This window comes from Thermobia domestica, chromosome 5 (genome assembly GCF_964235325.1).
Source record: "Thermobia domestica chromosome 5, izTheDome1.hap1.1, whole genome shotgun sequence".
NCBI classification, from domain to species: Eukaryota; Metazoa; Arthropoda; class Insecta; order Zygentoma; family Lepismatidae; genus Thermobia; species Thermobia domestica.
In genome coordinates this window covers 29,881,573-29,906,035 of record NC_137458.1, presented here as the reverse complement: position 1 = coordinate 29,906,035, position 24,463 = coordinate 29,881,573, and the positions used below count along the sequence as shown (strand labels likewise).

The 24,463-nt window shown below is 35.1% G+C and overlaps 1 protein-coding gene across 1 annotated transcript in view; it reads right to left on the bottom strand.

Annotated features, from left to right (window-relative positions):
- Positions 1–24,463, bottom strand: part of LOC145685827 (leukocyte elastase inhibitor-like) — a 133,480-nt gene extending 109,017 nt beyond the window's left edge. The window contains exons 1-3 of the mRNA XM_081758415.1: positions 24,341–24,463; positions 6,861–6,939; positions 4,942–5,054 (exon numbers count right to left, since the gene is read on the bottom strand). Coding sequence (XP_081614541.1) covers positions 4,942–5,054; positions 6,861–6,882 — 135 coding nt within the window. The 5' untranslated portion in view covers positions 6,883–6,939; positions 24,341–24,463. The remainder of the gene's footprint in view (positions 1–4,941; positions 5,055–6,860; positions 6,940–24,340) is intronic.

Below are 24,463 nucleotides of genomic sequence, written 5' to 3'. Positions count from 1 at the left end.
GTTCAATCCTTAACATAGTAGTCCCCTCACCATACTTCCGTTACTAAAGGGAATCCTAATAGACCTACTTGTTTGCAATATGCAGTCTTATGCAATGTTTCCTTTTCTCGTTTCCATGATTTTCTCCGTCAAGGTTCTCTTAGTCTTCTATAACAACATTGCCATACGGATTCACACTGATTTATTAATGGAAATCTTGATGACTTTGCGTTTATTGTTTGATTGGAAACATCATATTTGGAGACGGTTTTCCCTCTTACATTTTGTTGTAACTCTGATAGTAAAAGAATTTCCCTATGTCAGGGGACTTTTGAGACACCCTGTATATAGTACAGCACGGATGTAACCAAACTCATCCACTCGAGATCGAAGTCGGTATCGCCGTAGACCTTAACGTACTCTATAACTATGTGAGATATTACGTTGTACATGCTTTGAGTAGCCGAGCTATGGGCGGTCACATTTTGAATGAAATTTTCGAAAACAAAAACGCTTACATCGAAGTCATTCTATCGGTATGTAATATGGCATTACTGTATACTTTGACTTCCTGGACAATCTTGCAAATATATTATGTTGTGTAGGATTTCAGTTGCCAAGGCATGGCAGTCAATTTTTGAAAACATTTGAAAAGAAAAACAGACCTCGATCTCATGCGATCGAGATTGAACATGGTATTGCGGTAGACCTTGACTGTTATTGTGCTATTACGTTGCACAGGCTTTTGGTTTTTGAGTTCTGAACGGTTAAATTTCAAGCCATATTTTGGGAAACAAAATAAAGAAGAAAGAAAAAAAATTATAGAACTAATCCGATCGAGTTCAAACTAGACGTTACAGTAAATCTTTTACTTGCTATACGAAGTGCGTTCAAAAAGTATCGAACTTTATTTTTTCCCGCGTAAACGAATGAAGCGCGGGAGGATTTCTTTGGTGTAGATGTAGAGGGGACACTCATGCGCAGTCGTGAATTTTTTTCCTCGCCCAGAGAAAGCGTCAGCCGCTAGCAGTCGGCCAACAAGTGAAGACGTAAACTATGCGATCATCACAATTCAGTTTTTCTTTAATGACAGAAAAACTTAAGCAGTGACATTGCATCAAATTTTGCCAAACACTTGGCGATGCCAACGTGAAAACCATTCAATCGGATCATGACATTTAATTTTGAACGAGAATTTAGGAATGAGGAGAGTGTATGCGAACTTTGATTCAGGCTTTCATCGCCAAAACACAACATTCCTGTGTGTCGTCAACTTCCCTACTCATCCGTATGACTTTTGGTATGGATCCATGTGACTTTTGGGTTATTTCGCAAGCTGAAAATGCCACTAAAAGGAACCTTATTTGAGTCAAGAGCACACGCAGAATGCGACGGTACGGTTGCTCACCATTCCAAAAACTGTGCTCCAGAACTGTTTCCAACAATGGCAGCAGCGCTGGGAGAAGTGGGGAAAACTTTGAAGGAGGTTAGTTGTTCGGATTTTCGAATCAATAAATGTGTTTTTGCCAACCAAAGGTTCGATACGTTTTGAACAAACCTCGTATAAAAGTGTGAATATAGTGTGTAGGCTCAAGGTTCATAATTTATGGACAATCAAAATATTAAATAAAAAAATTGGAGATAATAAGAATGTAATAAATACTGTTTAAATAGCAAATAAAGGTCTGGCGTGGTCAGAAACTGTATAAAAGTCAAATTAAAGACCTTTCCAACAAAAAATTTCACTTTCACAAAATGTGAGCATGATAGCAGATCAATTTTACACATGTAGCAAATAATTGTCAGAGGTAAAAAGTAATGTAGTATATAACGACAATCTGCTTAATAACAGCTTTTACCAACAAAAATTTAGGATCTGAAAGGTTTTGCTTATTGATCTACGAAATCTGAAGAAAACTCTAGGTTTTGTTGCTAAATAAACTCGAGGTCAGTACTTACTCTTGTTCTAGAACTATAGGCTTCTTTTGGTTATTACACTTTGTAAAATTTTACAGAACTTCCTATTTTCGACATTTTTTGCAAACTATCCTACTATCCTACCAACTACTTTATTTACTATCCTACTTCGAGTTTTAAAATACACATTTTTATTTTTATTTTCGATGTTTTCAAAAGCTTTTTTGTTTTTTGTTTTAGGTGTTTTCAAACACACATTTTGCTTTATATTATCGATGTTTTCAAAAACGTTCTTTGCTTCTTAGTTTTGGTGTTCTTAAAAACTTTCTTTGCTTCTTGATTTTGGTTTTTCCAAACATACATTTTGATTTATATTTTCGATGTTTTCAAAAACTTTCTGTGCTTCTTGTTTTCGATGTTTCCAAACATACATCTTGATTTATATTTTCTATGTTTTCAAAAAATTTCTTTGCCTCTTAGTTTTAGTCCCTCCAATACTTTCTTTGCTTCTTGTTTCAAGTGTTTCCAAACGCACATTTTAATTTATATTTTTGATGTTTTCAAAAACGTTTTTTGCTTCTTAGTAGTGTTGAGCGCAAGAGTCTTGGTTTAGCAGTTTTTGCAAGAGTCTTGCATGCAAGACCAAGACCAAGACCAGGAGTCCCGATGCAAGACTAAGGCCAAGACCACACCTGCAAGACCAAGACTCTTGCGCAAAAGTCTTGCATAAGTACCAGTACTACTTCAATGCTTTTATAACATGTGGAAAGGGAAAAAATCATTACACCTTTCACTTGAATTTCGTGGCTTCAATAAAAATGCCACTTGAGTGAATATGTTCCCAGTAGTTTATGCAATCCGTGTGAGTCGATGTATTCCTGTAGCATATAGCTACAGTATGTCGTTTTCTGAATCGGTTGTTCGCGTTTTCTGTAATTATTACTTTTTTCAAGCCACACAGGTTTCATTCTAATCAAAGCTCGCTTTACACAAAGAAATGTGTCATTGGTGCAGGCTTACGATGCATTCCTGAGTTTTTAAACAATGAGGATTACTTACAGGGAAATCAGACACTACTATACAGGTGTATTATCTGGAATACACTTAAACCTTCGACCTTCGAGCTGGTAAAGTTTGTCGGCTCGTCCTCGGATAAATATAGCAAAAGAAGGATGTGTTTTTCACCCTTCAGTTGCTTTGCCTCAGGGAGTCTACTGACGAAACGCCACTGCAAAATAAAAAAAACCTCAAGTGCCGAGCGCAAAAAAGTAAATTTCATGCGTACTTCGAAGTTGTTACGAAAAGTGGGGAGTATCCCTATGGGTTATGCAAACTATGCAAAAATCAAAGAATAAAGTGGCAATAAAAATGAAACACAGAAATACTTTCGGACTGAAAGACATCTTTTATCCGTGCATAAGAACGAAGTGCAGGAAGTATTTCCATTAAAGCAGCAGCATACTTGAAATATTGCTGATTTCTTTAAACCTCGTTTGCTTATAATCAATATTATTTTAATTTTTTCTCCTTTTTTGACTAATATTGCTAAACATATCATCATCATCATCATAGCTATTTTGCCATTATTGGCAGATCACTTGCGGCATCTGAGAAGCTTCAGTGTACGGTGGTCCTCAGCTAGTCTCTGTCTTGACGTAGAAATTTTCTGTTTTAATACCTTTCTTCAACTACAACCTTCTTCGCCTCTCTCTCTCTTTCCTTCCACCATACTCTCTAGCTGTCCCCAATAACACAGCTCCTCCTTAGCCATTGTCCCAACCAGTTCCCCTTGCTCCTTTTAATTATATCTATTTTTTTCGCACTGCTACTATTTCTAACACCTAATTAATTTTCCGTTCAACCCAGCCATCTTGATTTTCTTTCATGCGTCTCAGGGGTAGCCTTCCCAGTTTGGGAACAAGAGGAGAATTGGATCTATAAAAAATATAAAAAGATCACGAAACGTTGTGATCTATCTTATAAGTAATGAAGCGTGAGTACTCATTGAAAAAATAAAGGTCATCGCCTATGTTGTACACTACCATCATACTTACACGAAGGTAAACTATATTACTCTTAGAAACATATATTCTATTTCCGTTACTATTGGCGCGTTGTGGAATTTATTATCCCTTATATCCGGAGCAAAATTTACCTATAAAAAGCATAAGATTTCTTAAAAGCAAGACTTGCAAGACTCTTGCATGCAAGGCCAAGACCAAGACCAAGACTGGATGTGCAAGACCAAGTCCAAGGCCACTCGGGTCTTGATCTTGGTCTTGCATTTGCTCATCACTACTTCTTAGTTTTGGTGTTTCCAAGCACTTTCTTTGCTCCTTGTTTTAGAAATTTCCAAATACAAGTTTTGATTTTTATTTTCTATGTTTGCAAAAACTTCCTTTGCTTCTTAGTTTGGGTGTTCCCAATACTTTCATTGCTGCTTGTCTTCGGCATTTCCAAACATATGTGTTTATATTTATTTTTGATGTTTTGTAAAACGTTCATTGCTTCTTAGCTTTAGTGTCTCAAACACTTTCTCTGCTTCATGTTTTCGATGATTCTAAACACATTTTGATTGTGATTTTCAATGTTTCCATAGCCTTCGTTTATTTCTTATTTTTGTTTTTTCTTAGCTTTGTTTTAAACACAATGTGTGCAGTAGCAACTTTTAACTAGGATTTACGTTTAAAAATCAATGAAAGACGTATATTTTCCGCAATAGTGAATAATGTAATAAAGATATTTTTAATGAAATATCTAATCAAAGAAAGCCTTTGATTTCACAAGGGGAACGATTCGAAAGTATTCCTTCCATTAATAAGTATGAAAAATTATTCCTTTGGTTCTGGTAGTTCATAGAGTTAATCAATATGTGTTTACTATTTTATTCTTAATTTTGAGGTGACAGTGAACATTAAATTTTAAAACTGACTCTCGAAGACGTAAAAGTTTAGTTTTATGCGCCACATTCCAACAACCACTACTACTGAATAAGAATATTAAAGAACTATCAACTAAAAGTGTTATAGGATATTCTTCACTTACCTTCAACAATTGGATGGCAAAAGAGTTCACTCCATCACGAACAGCATTCTGCTTTTTAATATGAGCTTCTCTCTGTAGAGTTGCATTAACAAGAGCTAAGAGTACTGCGAGAGCTAAGAAAGAGAAAAGTGCAAATCACTTTACTGCAGTGCAAATGAACTATGATGGGTTACTAACTGAAATTAAAAATAGAAAGGTGTACGAGGCATGCGGCTGTAACTTGGGACAAGCACTACTGAATAAATTGTACAGGTGATGAAATTTAAAAGACTTCAGCATGGTCGTTCAACTACATTGTTTGTTCAACTAAATCGAGCCTCTGTCTCCAGCCTCTAAGAAACAGACCATGAAACACGTTAGAGCAAGCCGAAACTTTCATGTTCCACCCCATCTTTCCTTCCCATCTTTCCTAAAGTTAGCGCTTGACGTATTGTATTGATGAACGCTTCATATCATAATCACAAAGCTCATGGTTGATTGGGTTGGAGTCATTCATTTCCATGAAACCTCATGGAAATTTCATTTCATTTTTTTTTTTTCGGGAAAACCATAAGGAACTGCCACATTATGTCACACGAGATAACTCTATCTCAGCTCCAGAGAAGAGAGGATGTTTGTAGTTAACTCCTTCAAAACATACTTGATGTGCGTTCCCTGGAACGGATTGTCATAGGTGTAAAAGGTAGGTGTTTCTCGAAATCTGAATGTATATACAAAACGTTACTATATGAACTAGTAATAGTGTTTAAGATCTTCCGTATACGAGTAGTATACAAATTTGAATGTTCGGGAATTATAACGTCATTAGTCTAAATTTCTAGTCTAAAAGAAAAGGTTTAGAAACAATTATTAGTTTATTATTAGTTTAGTTTAGTCCATGTTTTTGATGTCCTTTATTGTTTTTAAGTTATTCACTAAAATTAAAAAAAAGGGAGGGAACTTAGCAAGTAACCGAAACATACTCTGATTGACAGCTGACCTATTAACCAAGGGACTGGTCTTCCTTCTGTGTTTGAAATCCAATGATCTGATAAAATAGAGGATCTGCCTATACAACAAAATCATGAAGCCATAAGTTACAGTTTCGCAACCCCACTCTGCCTGCTCTGCCCAATAAGATCGCAATGTTTTGAGCCAACATTCATGGCGGAAACGCTGTTTTAAGTTGGTCACAAAATTTATATCATGGGAGTCAAGGTGGAACAAAACAGGTCCTGCAGGGCTTCTAACCCGTTCCTACTACTACTACTACTACTACTACTACTACTACTACTACTACTACTACTACTAGTACTACTACTTATCTGCACAAAAGTAAGTAAATCCTTTTTTGCGTATTATTTTCATCTTATTTTAATGAAAGAAAATGTTATGATAATTTTTAAAAAACTTCCCTTGGGCTGAGTTTGAACAAAGGCCAAAATCGATTTCCATTAGTAGTATGTTGTACTAGCACGATCGGCTACAAAGTCCGACAGCAGCTAGTGTTTGATTTCTGCTATATGTAAGTTACGTGATAAGAAACGGATTACACGAACCAATCAGAACCGTGTATTTATCTCCTACTTCCGGGAGCATTACTTCCCCAAGTAAGTCCTATTACTTCCCTGTTCTTTTTCTTCTTTTAACGAAATATTCTTCTTCCAAAACAAAATATTTTTTTAAGAAATAACAAAAACATAAATTTTTAGTCTAACAGGAGTATATACAAATTACATCGAGTCGTATACATGCAAATATTTTGAGTTTAAGTTACTTTCTTGTGTCTAATTTACAGGACTCTTTTTTCTCTAATCTTCTTACATGTATATTGCTCATAGTGCAAAATTTCAAGCATTGATTTCATGTTAATCTGTTAAATTTTGAAAAACACTTAAAAGTATATAAAAAACTTCATTAGTCTAGATTTAACTACTTACCTAAAATTGAATATTTTATCATCTTGTTCAGTCTTCTTCCTCTTCTTAAACGGATTAATTAACTTGTTATAGCGGATATCTGAAATGAAAATAACCTTTAAAAGTTATTCTTTTACTTGCAAGTTATTGCGTTCCATTCTTCACGTACAGTACATGTATAAATTACTTCATTATAAATTTAACATTAGTTTTGCTAATTTATATGTGTATACATGAAAATTAACGAAGCTGTTGTCTGTCAGAATGTTGGTGTAGACTCCGGTGGAAGAAAATTCTTTGTATCACAGGGAATGAAATGCTTTTTAATATGCTTTTGTGAAAGGAAATTCTTTATTTCATAGGGCTTTTTAATATATTCTTATCTCTCTCAAAAGCTTAAAATATGATATTGAATCATACATTTTTACAAGGAATATGAAAGAGACACGCTGATATAATTAGTATTAATATTCGTAAGTTTTTGGATACAGTGAAGACAGTTTAGTACGGAGTTTGCATTTAAATTTCACAATCTCTTCCGGTTCTGGTCGAGTCACTGCCATCTCTTCCGGCATGGATAAGCACACATATCATGTCTTCACTGTTCGCCTTTTCCCGTCTTGCCTTATGATTCTTATCTCAGGAAACGTCAATCAAAAATTGGTACTTAATGACTTGTTATCGTAAGGCAAAATGGGAATTCCCTTTTCGCCTTACAATAATTTTCATATATTGGTAGCCCTGCTTTAGCAAATATAAATGTAATTAAAAGGTTCAACAGAAGGATACTAAAGAACTGGAAAGAAACAAGTTTCATTGAAAAAGAAGGTAACAATGTAATGGAATCGAAATCAGAATTAATGATCACAGAGCAGGGGCGGACTCGCGAACTTTGGCCCACCATCAAAATTTTGACCCATGAATCCGGATTTTCGACGCCCAACTGCAATTTACGGGAACAAAGTTATACCTAATCACAAGAAAAAAGAAAAGAAAAAGAAAGAAGAAAATAAAAACGGCATAAAGATAGTAGTACAAGTTCTGGTTGTGCGTAAATGTTTGTTTTTCTACTTAAAACAATAGAATCACTTTTAACATTATCCACCTTACATGTATGTTATTTCTTTTACCTCAATGTCAATCGCTTATTCTGTCTACAGAAATAGAATTGTAACTCCTTGAAAACAACTTAACTCGGATTAGGAACACAGAAAACTTTTGAAGAGTGAAAAAATCTTCGCCAACCCTCAATACTTATGTGTAAAGAAAATAGAGAAATTAAAATGATAGTTCTCATAATCATACGGACACACAATCATAGTCAACGTCTTGCGAATAAAATCAGAAAAATAAACACACTGCTGAACAAGACTGCACTTATTTAATATAAAAACACATTTACACGTGACGTTTCGATCTTCTAGCCAAGATCCTCATCAGACGTACACTGAGTGATACAAAAAATTACTCAAGTATATATACACAATTCATCTCCCTATCTGCTTTCTCATTGGCCCGTTCAAACAGCCAATCAGAAGCGTGGAAATCTATCTGAACTGACCAATGGGACAACATAACATTTACTAGAAAGAAACAACAAAGAGCAAGCACCCATTGAATACATTAATTCATATACATTTTTCTGTATTTATCAATAATATTTCTCCATTCTTTATTAATGCTGATACCTTTGGTCCAATTCATTAAGTTTACATCCCCTTCCTTTTCTATCCACCAGGCCTCTTTCCACTTTCTCGGCCACAATCTTTCTTCCCGTTCCAGTACAATAACTTCTTCTCAGTTCAAATCATGTCCCTTTTCTTTTACATGTTTAAAGATTGTGTTAGTTTCTCTGCCATATTTCACATTACTTTTATATTGTTTAATTCTTTCTTTCAATAATTTCAACAAATTAATAGCGTTGGGCATAAGCGAGGAGAAGACCAAAGAAAGGGTAGTGGTGATAGGGGAAGTGCAAGTGTCAGAAGAAGAGAAATCTTTTTTTTTTTCATTGGGTTGTATCAAACTGTGTGAGCCTAACGTTCCATAGTGTGCAAAAAATTTAAACCAAAAAATGTACGACTATACTTAGGTAGAAAAAAAATATAAATGAACTCTTCCACAATCGAATGGGAGGATAGATGTATTTGGTAAAGTTGACATTAAAAAAAAAAAGAAACAAGGAACTTGCAATAGGGGTACAATATACAAGGGTAACCGGAGAGTGGAACGAGGAGCTGGACCTTCAAACCATATCCTGCCAAATAGGGTTCGCTTGTTATATGTTAATTAAATTTATTTAATACTTACATACAGCCGGGGACGTGAGTGAGCAGGAATTTATTTCGGAGGGAAGGTGTCTAAATTCAATATGAGGACAAATTGTATTAAAATTTATAATATCGCCGCTAAAATTAAACAAAATTTAAGAAAAGTTGTGATTTCGAGGAGGGGGGTTTCGAATCCCCAGGCACACCCACTGCTTACAGCAAATGAAGAATGTAGTATAAAAAGAAGTACTTTTTTTAAAAAAAAATGGACAATGCTAATACGTTAAAATAGTTGAAAAAAATGATTGCCGGATAGCCAGGTAGGAAAGTCCGCTCTTGTCAGTGGGATAAATTATTGAAAAGGCATAAGAATTAATGTTTATATTCATGTAATTAGATTATTTCTATGTATTTGCAAAGGTAGAGCAGGAAAGGGAAGGGATTTTAGAATTATTATGTAGCTTCGTTTTCTGTAAGATGATTGATCGTTAGGAGTCAATCAGGTAACAGGTTTCCGATTACATGTTACATTTAAAGATCTGTACGTTGCTCAAGTAATTTCACACTGTGTATGATGAGTAAAAGTTCCTGATCAGTACTGAGTTCGTCACTCGAAAGTCTGTAAGTGCAAGTGTGTTTAAGTGTGTAAAATAGCTATACCTACATCTTTCATTGCATCTAAACGAAGGAGAAGGTTACTGTGTTAGGAAGAACATATTTATCGGATAAACTATTCTCGTGAGTCAAAATAATATTGCAATTGTAGTGAAGGGTGCAAGCATGGGCGTCTCTGGCGGGGGGACGAGGGGGACGCGTCTCCCCCAATATTTTGAAGTACAAAATATTCCATATTTTATTCTAATTTAATTTATTTACTAACGATCGTATTTGGAATATAATATTCAGGCTGTGAAACGATTATAACAGAGTTCAGAGTTCTCAGGGGGTCCGTGAAAATAACAAATGGAATCGAAGATAATACATAGCTTGGGTTAGGTAGTACCATTTAAATAGCTTTTTTAATGTCCCCCCAAAATTTACATGCCAGAGACGCCAGTGGGTGCAAGGTTACTGCTGTTCTAATTTGTGTTGAATTTGTATCTTTATCTGCTAAATACACACATTCTCCGAGAAATGAGCAGATTGAAAGTTCTCTCATACGAAATAAAATGAAAGATTTACGTCCCACAGTTATGCCGGCTAGGGTAAAGGAGACGGTGATGATCAGAAGGGAATGTCTAAAACTAACGGAGATATTCAATTTTGTGTGCAGCAAGCCGTAATATCTTATTAAATTAATTCTAACGCTGTGGGGTAAAAGTTTATTGAAACATACACAAAATTAGTGCATTTTCGTAACTCAGTAGGCAAAATCCTTACCAACATCCTCCCAAACCTAAAAGTCCTCGCCGCTCCAACGTTTGGGTCATCCAATATGGCGGCCATTTCTAACATGGCTGCCGCATCTGAGAGTTTATAAATTAGGCTTTGATCCGGACATTTCCTAAAAGCACGTTGAACATTGGTGGAAATATCCTGAGGAGTGTTCTAACTAACATACTGCTTCCATTTTGGGGAAAGCCGCCATTTTGAAAAACTGATTACATCTTGGGTATTAGTGTTTTGGGGTGTGGCTTTGAAAGTTGAAGTCCGATAAAGCTTTTTCGAGGGCCAAGTTATTTAATATTTTTAGACCAGATTACGTAAGTAAAAGGTTAACTTCAAATAAAAACAATAATTTGGTGCTTCTTGATTATTTTAATTGAATTATGTACTATGGTAGTGGGGTAAAAAGCAAAATTTGAAGTTTTAGTAAACATCTTTAGAGCAGAATAATTACAAGTAAATATATAGTTTGAAAATATTGGCCAAAACGGTGTTTCCTGAATCTACTGTATATAATAGTAATGTCATATTTGAGTCACACCATGAGAGCCGAAAAAACACTGATTGTAGATTTTTTTCTGTAATATAAATCAGAGCATTCACAATTATTGTTATTCTATAACATTGTTGAAAATATTTTGCATGTTACACTTCAGCGTCTACACTTTCATTCTCCTCAGCATTGTCAGAATGGCTCGGTTCTGGCATGTGTGGCCGGCGCAATGTCCACACATACTAATACATCGTAGACTGCTTCTCAGGCTTGCAATTTACTTCACATCCAGATTTATAATTCCAGGTGATATGTAAGACATTGTCCGACGCTGCATCTAGGACGGTGGGAGTGGGCTTGTAACAACCGTTGTTCAGCATTCCATCCCATTTTGTTTGAGGTAAATGTACACCTTTCCGCTCTTGAATGTAGCAGATAATAAACATACAAAACAGCAACTATAAATATTAACGTATGATACAAAAACGAAAAACTACAAAAGAGCTAAATGCAGAATATTGTGTGAATATGAATTGAATTTGAGTGAAAAAGGGGATAACGAATAGAGCAGTGTAATCTTCATGAACGTATTTTTTAAAATTTTATTCTTACTTGTGATTCTTACTGTGAGAACTACCCACCTTATCTTGCAGAGTCACGACGGCTCACCTCGCCCCGACCACAAATATAAAAGGCACAAAAAATTTGATAAACAATTTTTGTTTGATTCGAACTGGAAACATGCTGTTCCAAACAAGGAAAATGAGTGAAAAACTTTGTTTGTTTACAGAAAAAGAGAGAAGAAAAGCAAACTAACTCGAATTTGAGCCTCATCTGTGACAAACTCGATAGAAATGTTGCTTTGCTGCAAATGAGTAGGTGGAAGAATCGCCAAATTAAATGTTGATTTCAGAGATAGCTTTACCACTTTGCGAATAGTTGATGCCATGCTTGCTCCAAACTTCCATTAATGTCACATCCATATACAAAGCAACCAGAAACGTCCCACCTGCCGCAGCGATTTCTTCATGAATGGCGTTTGGTTTGTCAAATATCAACACCTTTTCCTTCAAAACTTCGTTCTCTTTAAGCTTTTTGAAAGATCTGACTTTTTCTTTCCTGAAGGGCACGGAAGTTGTGTTACAACCTGTTGCAGCGAGGAAGAAGAGAAGTACGCGAAGGAGATTCCCAAGACCAACCTTTAGTTTGTCACTGCAGATCTTGTTGTGTGCGTTTTCCTATCCAGGTGTTAACACTCGGACGGTTTGGTCACCAGAAAGAGAAATCATAAGAACAAGGAAGTCGATGTTTTCTACAATTATGAAATTCAAGGTTTCTTCTGCCACTTCTACAGAATTTAGCACCTCCATCGTATCTGCGTTACCTTGAGCTTGAAGTACTTTGATGTCATATTTTTCGAGATGCCATGACAAAAGTGCGATGAAGCGTGTCATATTTTGCGTTTGTCAGAAATACTTCCTGTAGTACAATTGACAGTGTAGCGTGTGTGATAACTGTCTCTGCAGCTGCTTGTATCCTACTTCTGATGGCATGTTCTTCGCCCTTTGTGCTTGGAGAGATGTAGCTGTCAAACATCACAATTGCGTAGTGATTAGTTATGTATTTCACATACTGTAGATATATCTGTTGAAAGTTTGCTTGACACAACATGCCACTCGATGCAGTAGGAATCCTCCATCCATTGTGAAAACAGAATTTGGTGGAAGAGTGTCTTCACGAACCGCAGAACGCTTTTGAGTGTTGACTTGTTTCCTTCCTGCATTACTAAACCATCGAAAAATGCATGTGGTCTAGCACCTAGCTCGTACTTTAAGTGACCTGCTAGCTCCTCTTCACTGCGTATAACGCACAGAAGGCAATGAAAAGCTGGTTTTGGATTTACTTCAACCGATGTGTCTTTAATCTTAATCGTCCTGGCTACACTTGCAGATGACTGTACTTATTTCTTCGCTTAAGATAAACGTCACTGAAGCGCTGACCCACAATTGACTTCATGGTGCGTATACCGCACTCATGAGTATCATCACAGTTTACGGTTTCATCAGCAACCAATTCAGTATATAATAAAACAAGGTGATCTGATTGTCATTCGAATGGGCTATGAGTACGAGCCAACCCACTAGCTTTCCGACGTCTCTCTGGCTCGTCGACATCCGCGAAGTTCTGCATGTTGCTCGGACATTTCTGAATAGATGCCACTATCGCCAGAGCGTTCTGCTCTAATAAAAAGACGCATAATGTTGACCATTTGGAAGCATTGCACCCATAATCTGGCAGTACGAGCAGATGAGGAAACTTCTGCCAGTTTGACGTATAATAGTCTGGAGACTTCGATCACGCATTCAGATGTGCAAACTGCGAAACTTTTCCTTCGAGTAGATCATTGAGTAATGTCTTCAGTTGTTGAGTGAAGTTGGAATCCCTCTTCAAATCTTCTAGAAGGATTGTCAAGGAAACTTACGTCAAGAAATGCGCCCGAAGGACTCGAACGTTTGCATGACCTGCCATCGTATGAACCACAGTATTCTTGGCGTAAATAGATTCCCAAAGTTCTTCTAAACCCCTTCCAGTCATAACGTTATGCCTAGAAGGCATGGGCTCGTACTTAGGCCCCATCTAGTTGGCCACGCATCTAGTTGGCCATCTGTTTCGGTATATTGAAAAGTATATTTGGCTCTGAAGTTGACGATTGTTGTGTGTTTAATTTCGACAACTTATCTTTATATAAATAGTGTCTAGTGTTCTAGCTTATTTCTTTGGCGCGCCTCTGTTTTCTCTTCTCTAGCTATCTTACTATTCTCTTCTCTAAGAAATATTTTTCAATCTCCCCCCCCCCCGTTTTTAACTTGACAATTCTTAACCACTTAACATACCTTATTTGAACTTGAATATTCAATTGAGATATTGCGAGATACACTTCGTGGAGTTATGTAATCTCGTCAGATATCAAGGGACCCTTTCCATCACTATTTGACTCGCTGTAGTCGTGATCGATCGCATAGTATATAATCTAACTTTGCTTCCGTTTTCCTTTAACATTTTCTGATCGAAGTTTACCGTTGTAATGCTCATTGTCTCCATTCTTGTTTCTATAAAATGTCATAGAGATGAATTTTCGTGTAGATGTTTAAGCCTATAAGTGTATGTTAAATTTTGAGGTTTTATCATTTGAATGGCAAACTGTCAAATAATTTTTTGTATTGTAGTTCAGCTTACATACGTGCCCCAAATCTTGAATGTTCATTAGTTTCGAAATCGTCAAGGATGTAAGCGTTTACAATATTTCCCGGTTATTCGTTCATCGTATAGTCGAATTTATTTTACTGTGCATGATATAGTGTTGAACCTAAAAATTTTATTCAGCGGGGTAATTGATTTGAAATCGTAAAATAATGATTAAATATATGTATTTTGAATTATAAAGATGTAATGAATGTAAATGTGATATTGAAGAAAAAACGTTACAAAGAAGATACAATTTGATATGACTAATTTTTAATTTATATTTTATTTTTTCTTCTGTCATCCCCTTTTAACATTAAATCTATATTGACATAATTTAACATGTCATGTATAATGATATAACTATATGTACTCTTATTCGCATGTAATTAATATTTTATTTGTGTTTACCTTTAATAGGTGTAATAAATGTTACCAAACTGTAGCTGGATAGTAGTTTCCTTCCAAGCAAATATTACCTACTTAACTGTATCAATACATTATCCTGTATGCTTGTGTGTGAATGAGCGATAACTTTAGCTTTAAGTGGTAATCTCTAATGTTGGTCTAAAATAATAACATTTCTTATGTATGCATATGACTATAACATGTGTGTATTGGTTCATGACCGAGGTCATGAAGGATAACTAATTCTAAATTAATCCAAATCGGCTCTGAAAGGCAAGCCGAAACAACAGAGTAAGCTGGGATAACGACAGTCTTTTCAAGGATTTCCGGAACACCGATTCGTGGAAAATATGTGTATTACTTTGAATATTTTTCTTTCCTTGGCTAACTCAAGTGTCTGTTCAATCTTCACTATGCAAAATCAGTTACTGGATGAAAGTTGTTTAATATCCAGAAATAACAGACAAACGATTACATTAATCCTTCTCACCATCTGGGCTGGGTCAGGATAACCCCAACTTGTGCAGTTACCTGGACCCAGGCCGGAAGTAGTATGTGAGAACATATGTCTCATCAGGAAGAATTCAGAATTGATTCTCGAATAATAAAATCCGGATATGAATCACCTTTTAATGTTTATTTAAACTTTCTCACTATATTTCCATAATTATCCAACACTTCTTCATTTCTAGTTTCCTCTTTCTTTCTTCTATTCTGCTTTCTTCAACTTCTCTCTCTTCTACCTTCCCCTTGACTTCATCTATCTCTTTCTCAGTCTTTCCTACCTTTATTACAACTGAAGACAGGTCGTGACTGGGAGTTGTCGCTATAAATTAACGGTTAATAAATTCAATTAGATTTCTCTTCGGAAGTCCGGTATTAATCAACTAATAGTGAGACATACGTAAAAAACAAAAATAAAAGTTATCTTAGTTTATTGATTAAATTATCAAATTGAAGTTCAAGTTGGCGACAACTAGAAAGGTCTCTTCACTTCTCATGAGCGACATCGCTTCACTAGTATACCTTGCGTTTTGTATAAGCCATTGTAGTAAAATTTACTAAAATACTGTCCACCTTCTTTTACGGGAAAACATTTCATTCTGGATCTAACAGCTGAACGGGACTTTACACTCAAAATCAATTGATTTTATCTGATCCCAAACGCTTATCGTCGAAAATACACGGTTAAAGGAGCGCTCTGATTGGCCACCTTCAAAAGACCTCAACGATTTATCCCTCTATATGCGATTTTTTTTATCGTCGCCGTGGTGAAGTCGAAAAAACCCTGCCTAGTAATCGTAAGGTTGTTGGTTCGCGACCACCCCGGGTACTTTTTTTTTGCTTCTTAGATACCTTAATGTAAACAATCAAGCATACAGGCAATTTAAAATACAGGGATATTTTGGAGGAGTAATTTCATGGTTCATTGGCGTTTTGTCGCGTGTTTGCCGTTAGTGGTATAATTTTCAAAACGGAAATGGGGCCACCACGGATCGTCGCAGAGGGACCACCAATTTTTGACGAGATGTCGATAGTTGTTCATTGGTGGTCCACCGACGCTTACGGCATGGGGATATTTCTGGATCATTTTGCAAGTTTATCAGTTTGGTGATATTTTTATTGGCTGTTGATAGCGTTGATTGAGGAGATAATGTTGACGTCGAAGACATTATTTCCGTAGAGACCGGTGACGGTATTTAATCCTTTATTACTAAAATATGCAAGTGAATAGCCAAATTCACAACCGATTGCGCTTCTAACTCACTGTTTTTGGTTTTAAGTAATTCGCAATAAATTCTTAAGGATGTTGTCCTTTCTTCTCTTCTGTTTCCTAGAGTTTGTGCTGCCTGATTCATATTTTGTAATAGTGTCGTGGTCATGAAAAGATATTTTATAGTCATAACACTGGCGGCTTTTGTGGGTAGTCACATCGTTAAAAATTAAGTTTATCGCTACATGATAAGGAAAGAAATTTTACCTTCGTTAGCATCTAGGGATAAAATCTAAATTTTTGCTGGTGAACGTACTTCAAGAGCCGCCACTGAGTTATAGACACACAATAATAACTTTAAATTTTCCAATATCAATGCAATACTTACTAAAATAGTTGAGTAAGAGCAACTCTTAACTGGAAGCTCAGTACTTCTGTAAAAACAATCACAAAACTAAACCACTAATGTTGCTTTTCAAGTTAAGTTGATAACGCACTATTTCACGTAGACAGCTATTAGAGAAAGACTAAGGCTACCAGGTATCCCGATATCGTTGGAACAGTTATTTCTTTTTGGTTCTATTCCCGATGTTCTTCAACTGAGATCGATACACACACATGTCAGTTTTTTTTTCTTTAACGGTCAATGATTCTATTTCAGACAGTCATTGTTATTTTTTTTTACAACACTTACAAAGTACATTACTAGCACTTATATTTTTAGCCGATAAAATGTCAATGACTGACATGTGTTCTTAACTTCCAGTTGGAAAGATTCAGAACAATGTCCTGATTTCACGCTCTGGAAATATGAAAGCCTTAAATAAAAGAACAATGTAGAGGAAAGTGCTCTGTGCAACATGAAAATACATTAGCTGTTGATTTTTCGTATTGTTCAGGGCTAGAAATAAAAATCCAAACCCTTTATTGTCGCTGAACTTAAATTTACCAATATTATTTGGAAAATTGGTCACCGGATGCACTATACCAGCGCCAACGAAATAGAACTGCTGCGAAAATGTTCATTAGAACTCATTTAACCATTCATAATACTATTCCAGGTCACTCAATGGATTTCAATGGTTGTAATAAAATTCTTGTAGCAAACTTTGATGCTTGCAGACGAGATTTTTTGAAGATTTCTTTTAAAACAACTTAAACTAGTATTGGAAAATAAGCCTATTGTTTTAGTTTCATGCTGCTATTGTTCAGAAAGTTTAGATATCGCTTACGCAAGTCTGATCAAAAAATACGACTTGTATTTTAATAACATATCCATCTATGGATCTACGTACACTCATGTCCAAAATGAATGTCGCATAACTATAACTGTCTTCTAGCAACAATATAGTAATTTGATAATAACTTTGCAGAGTACTTTTAATACGGATACTATGTGTATAATCGGGAAATGTATATTTGTGATAAATTTCATAGGAAACGAATTATAACTAACTAACTCTATGGCTTATGGAACCCGGAGGTTCAATGCCGCGTTCACAAAAGCTCTCAACTGACTTCTATCCTTAGCTAACTGCATCCAGTTTCTACTTTGTATTCCAATCTCTGCAAGATCCATCTTAATATTGTCCTCCCATCTGCGCCTAGGTCTTCCTAATGGTCGTTTTCCGATTGGTCTTCCAGTCAAGACTTTGAAAGCGTAGGAAACGAATTATAAATACGAAAATTAGAATGAATAAAACAAAATGTTGCCAAATGGACAATAAAGTTTTATTTTCGTTCTATTGTTCTTATTTATTCCTCTTTTGACATGAAATTTTCCACGTACATTTCTTTGCCGATTATACAGATACTATTACAAGAAATACCGAGCGAATTCGTTATCAAATTATATTCCTACAATAACATATTTATAGACATGTGACAATAGCTTTGGACATGAGTGTACCTACTGGAATTGAGTAGACCATACGTCCCAATCAATCGCGATTGCTCGCTTTGAGAATACAAAATATTGTCCCGATTAAAAAAAAAAGAAAAGAATAACACGTTTTGTTCTGATTTTTTATTACATGTATAATCTTTATAATTTTCCTTAACACAATGATTAATTTAGACTGATCAATAAACAACTTTTCAGCTTGAATTACCATAATGCCTACAGAAATTTGTGTAGATACCACATGCCAGAAAACCTCTTGATGGAAGCTACCACTAGAGAATCACTCAATATATATTCACAATACTTCTCACTGCAAGCACACAATGTCAATGATGTTTTCTGTTGTGTCTTCACAGTGAGCAGATGAAAGCAATAGGTTCACCACACCACTATGTAGAAGCATGAGGTGTTTTGGTCACTTTTTCAACTTCAGGAAGTACCGTAAACTTAGAAAACCTGCAGCTATTTGGAAAACTGACATTTTTTTGTTACTTGGTATAATAATGAGAGAACTATGACAAATATGTCGTTTGTTTCCCATTCCAATGAAAAGTAGGCACCTAAAAGAAGATATAGATGGATATAATTGTTATGTCTTAGTTATAGACTGGTATAAAATTCTCACAGCAATTGATACTTTTTGTGTTTGTTTATCAATTTTCTGTAAATTGTTCTTGTGTTTCAGTAATGAAGAGTGACTTTTACCTGGTTGTGTTAAATATCATTGATTTCAGAAGTTTCCTAATGAGACGAATTAGTTTTACATTTCCACTCCCTTTCTGGGACAATCTGTGGCCATTTTTTATTTCCTTTCTTTTTCTACCAAAAATAATAATATTGATCAGGGAATAGACAACGATCACGTTATTAAAATTTTGCAGAGAACAAGTTGTTTTTCCATATGACTTTGCAGCAAAGAATTTCAATATGTGAATTTCTACCAGTAGAGTGTAGCTTGACATTTATTTTTTGTCCTTATCGTACTGTGTTACTTTATTATTATAACAACATGATATTTTTGCAAAGAGTTAACGTAAATGTACTCCTGTAAAAAAAATTGTACCAGGTAATTTTGGAAACCAATTCATAAAATCATGTACATGTTGTAGTGTCTTAAGAAGTTTCAAGAGCTTATGCGTGTATTGGCATTTACCAAAATTTCGCTTGAATTGTTTAAAAAAAACTACCACGTTTATAAAAGCATATTGCAAAAAAAAAAAAAAAAAAAAAAACCTGGTTCTGTAAGCCTTCAGAAAGACAAGCTTACCACTGTAGTTAGTTTAGATGGTTTAACAATTTATTGTGTTTAACTAAAAGATTGTGCAAATATATATATATATATATATATATATATATATATATATATATATATATATATATATATATATATTTATTTATTTATTTAAAACAGCCTAAGAACACATTACTAGGAAAAAAACATAGACATATTGCATATCAATCTTTTCAGAAAGTGTAATCTTGCAAGTGGTTCTTTAAAAATAGCAGAGGCTGCTCATAGGTGAGGCACAGAAAACCGGCTCGTAGTGTTCAGTGGCGATGAAACTAGCTCTTTTCGAATACCCCGCTGCACCGTTGCAGGATTTTCCCTGACTTTGAGGCTTCTAGTAAGCTAATAAGCATAGTATGAAACCAATCATTTAGGGGCGAATAAAGTCGAGGTTTCCCAAGTTGTAGAGTTGTTATTGACGCCACTGTCAATGTTATATCTGCAGAAGACGAAGTGACATTCGTTAATCTATCTATCCTTATATTTTGTTAAAAAAAATTGCATTGCTTTTAAGATAACGATCTTCAGGTTAGAAACGTTTCTTTCTTCAACTGTCCCGGCTGCCGCCTCTTATTTCGATCTGCATGCAGTTCTCGTTACGTTGACTCTTGAGCTCTAAAACAGTAATGAGTTTGATTTCCCTTAATTAAAATGATAAAGTGAATACTCTTTGAAGCAAAGAGAGGGAATGTGTTTTTCTATTCCTAATATGAAACAGTGTTAGAACAGACATTTCAATGTGAAATTCTTACAGCAAAAGGAGTATAGTGGCCTTTTTCTTCCTTTCTTTTGTTTGTTTACCTTCTCCAGTGTTTAGAATTTGACGTGAATTCGAATACTCAAACATTTCAGATCCATACTAAACAGCCAAAGCTCAGAGGTAGAACATCGGCTTCAGATTCAGAAGATGATGTGAACGATCTTTCGTGGATAAAGATTTCGACTTGGGAGTTTACCAAAATTCTTCCTCCGTGTCACTAGAAGAATGTTTATGGCCCAATTGATTCATTTCCCTTATTTCTATCCTCTGAGCCTCGGATGTTTCAAAGTCTTCAAATAAATTCAAGTGTAGTTCAAGTAACTTAGCGCTACTATCCTGTAGTCGATGCTAAATTATTATTGTTCGTTTTGAGATTAGATATGAAGGAGCGGCATTAATTAGTATATGCTGTTGAAAATTCATGTCATCGCTGATTTACTGTTCTGCATAACTTCTACAGTACACTTTTCTCAGAAATGCTTAAGGATATTTTGACGAAAAACAAATATAAATCTGCGATTAATTTGGGTATTCACTGACTGAACTCACTGAATGGAATCTTTGTGGACCAGTTCCAGAAACTTCTGATATCTTTCTGATTACTAAACATCAGATAAGATAAAGGGATGACACAACCTGGTCACGGGAATAACTACTACTTTTACACAAAATAACATTACTGTCGTAACCAAATTGTATCATCTCGGTATCTTACCTGATGGTTAGTAATCAGGAGATCGTAACACTGGCTCTGTGATAAATTTAGTCATTTCTCTGTGTAGTAGCATTTTAGAGATTAAGCTACAGTTGAAGCGTTTAAAAGAAAATGCTTCTGAACAGACAATCACTGATTTTTTTACTACATTTCTCCAGCCTTTAGTTAGTAGTATGGGTCCACGAAACGCTGACTACGTTTCCCGAAGGTCGCTAGTATCACTTCTTAACATAATAGCAGAAGGTTTCTACAGAGTTGCCAAAGGCCAAGAGCGTTAGGAAACGAGACATGCTAGAGACAGGAGCAGAAAGTAATTGAGAGGGAAAACCAGTATCAGTAGCAAATAATAAGTGTTGGTAGTATTCAGTATCTTATTTTTCTCAAACGATCGGAATACGAACAACAGAGAGAATGATTATTTCAGAAATAATAAAAAAAAAGTGCTCTCTTCTTTAACTGTACATTAAAGAAGACGACTCGGTATTAAGATTCTTTAAAAATATTATTAGTAGTATTAGTATTACCAAATTATTTAATGAATGCTATGCATTTGTTCTATGTCCCCATAATCAATGGAAATTAATTACTCTTAGTGTACGAAAGCTGCTTTCGTCCAAAGCAAATGTAATGTTTTACTCCAGTGTATGGTATTTGTAAGTAAGCGTCTTACATTTTAGTATGACTTTCAACTTTGAAGCAAATGAGAATACCATTTACTCTTGCTTTTCTTTCTGGTTCTTTGTCAAAAACAAAGGAGATAAGTAGATAAGGGACAGAGGTTAAAAGGAATTTTCAGGTTGTGAGGTCAATGCATGCAGCTCAGATATCAGTGAATTAGATCTTGCTGTACTACAAACAAAAACCAGCCTGATGCTGTTTTACTCCGAACGCAGACTATTGCAACATACGGTATTCTGCAGTTAATAACTTTGTTGTCGAGAGATGTTTTGGTAGTAGTTTCACTTGTGGCCACATCACATTCATCGTTTGTCGATCTATAGCAATATCATTCTGTATGGGGGGCCACTAGGGGGGCTAAGAATTCCAGCAAAGGGGCCTGGCCCCATTGGCCCTTCCTTGCCTCCGCCATTGGTAAAGTTGCTTCGAACATGGTGAAACGTGTGAACATGTGTTTGAATCAAAACGGGGGAAGCTTCCAGCATCTGCTGTAGAACTGACAACTCACTTTATGATGAATAGCAGTGTTGCCGGGTGCATGTAAATAAAAGTTTTATCATGATAATTTTAAAGTTTCTTTTTCATTGTTTTCAAGAATTGGATAATGTAGACAGATTCTTAACACACCTTTTGATGCCCAGAAACATCAGCAGTGTTGCCAATTCAGAATGTTAATTTATGAAAACTTCGATTTCGCTAGTTAGGCCTACTCCTTACAGAGGCCACATCCGATTGGTTATCGGTGGAAACTAAAAAATCTTTTTCAATTTCCAGTTTCCATTCCAAGCTATTATAACTAAAGAAACTGAAAATTCACGACAGAACATTCATACGTATGAGTTATGAGGCAATTCACGTGATTTGTGAAAAAAAAAATACACCTTCGATTACATCTGGCATCAATGTGTGGTTCCTAGTGCACTCCAATCGTTGCTTCCTAGTTTAAATATATATATGCATGAACAAGGCTTCATTTTGGTATAACCGTTATTTATGTATTGCTTCCGATTTAAAAGTTCTACTATCCTAAACTCCGGGTTGCATTGTATATTGGACACCCTGTATTAAGATAGCAGATTCCACCCTTCGAAGTTTGCACACTGATGTTTATAACTCAATTTCGACCAAAGAGTGATATTTCGCCTTTCTTCCCAGTAGTCTTCAATTGTAAACCCTCAAGACGTCTTTTTCACACATCACTTTGCAGAATAGTCTAAAAAAAAAAATTGTTAAAGTAGTTCTACCAAACAGAGATCAAGTCATGTCTACATAGACGAAGATACATATTTACATATTTACCTATTTAATAGTGTTTTATGATTTTTGCAAACTGTATATAGTAAGTATATGTGCCATCAATATTTACCTTCATCCTAATGAACTATTTGTAATTCACGTCACGAAGTTCGACTTAATTTTATTGTATTAATGTGCTCAGAAAAAAAATAAATATAAATAGAGGCTTTTCTTTATGTAATGGTACACCACTGCAGAAGATATTAATTTTGAAGAAGTTTTGTAAGAAAATTCATATTTTTTGATAAGTTTTGAATTGAGTAGATTCGTTCAATTCATTTCTTCAATTTTGAATTGTAATAGACATTCGTTTCTTTAAGTTTTCCTCGTCAAATCAATATGTGCAATTTTGAATGCTCTACTTCTTGCAGTTACAATTAAGAACCTCATGTAAAGTATTATATATGGGAATGATTCAATTTATTTCACATATGGTTATTTCCTAATATTATGAAACTCTATGTCTTCTAGTTATATTCCCAGTTTTATGCATTGTTTTATTGATTCTAGCTATTGTAAACATAGTACCGTACTATATTTTCTTTATATGGCCATCTAGATAACATTTCTAGAGGCTAAATATTACGTTATGATTAATCCTATACAAATGTGTAAAACAATGAGTAGTTACTTCAATTCACACGGAAAGCTGCATTCTTTTGTTTCACATAATGCGACAATGTAAATGGTCTCTCAATGTTCTTTGCTTATAATTAACGTTTTACCATGGAAGTATTTCCTCACCGATATGAGCTTTTGTATCAAGTAAGATGCTATAAACAGGAAACATAATACTCCAAGCAAATCCTCCATTGACGATTACGGAACATTAAAACGCTACAAACAGATCTAAATGATTATAATTTTCTGTCAAGTTGGACCATCTTATCTTTACGGTGTTAATTATTTCTTATTGTATTTTTCATTATATTGAACGCTAATGATATGGCTTTAATTTCTTAACAACAACAGTAATGACGACTTTTGTTAATTTTCTGGCCATCCGTAGTCCTCTACCGGTGTCTCATTTTTCCACTTCATGCCTTCAATCAGATGAATACATTTCGTACCCTCCTGCATGGTCTTTGCTTCGATTCTAGAAACAGGTAATTATTCTCATTTAGTTTGTCACACTTTGCTAGGAAGGGAAAGTGACCTAATGTTGTATAAAATGTAGATCAAACATTAGCATGGAAACTGAATCCTGGGGCTCCACACACCAAAGATGAGATCTTTAACCACTTATTCAGGTGGAAATTCCTAGTTACTTAAACTTAACAACTAGATGTTAATTCTTACATAAATTTTACATTTAAATAAAAATAGTAACAAAGAAAGATTACTTACTGTAATAGTAGAAGTGGAAACATGGAAATCAATCTCAGTTAAAATATTCTTGACCAAAGAAGATTAATAGAAGAAAATATTTCAGGTTGATGATAAGATTCATTAACAGAACAATAATTTTAT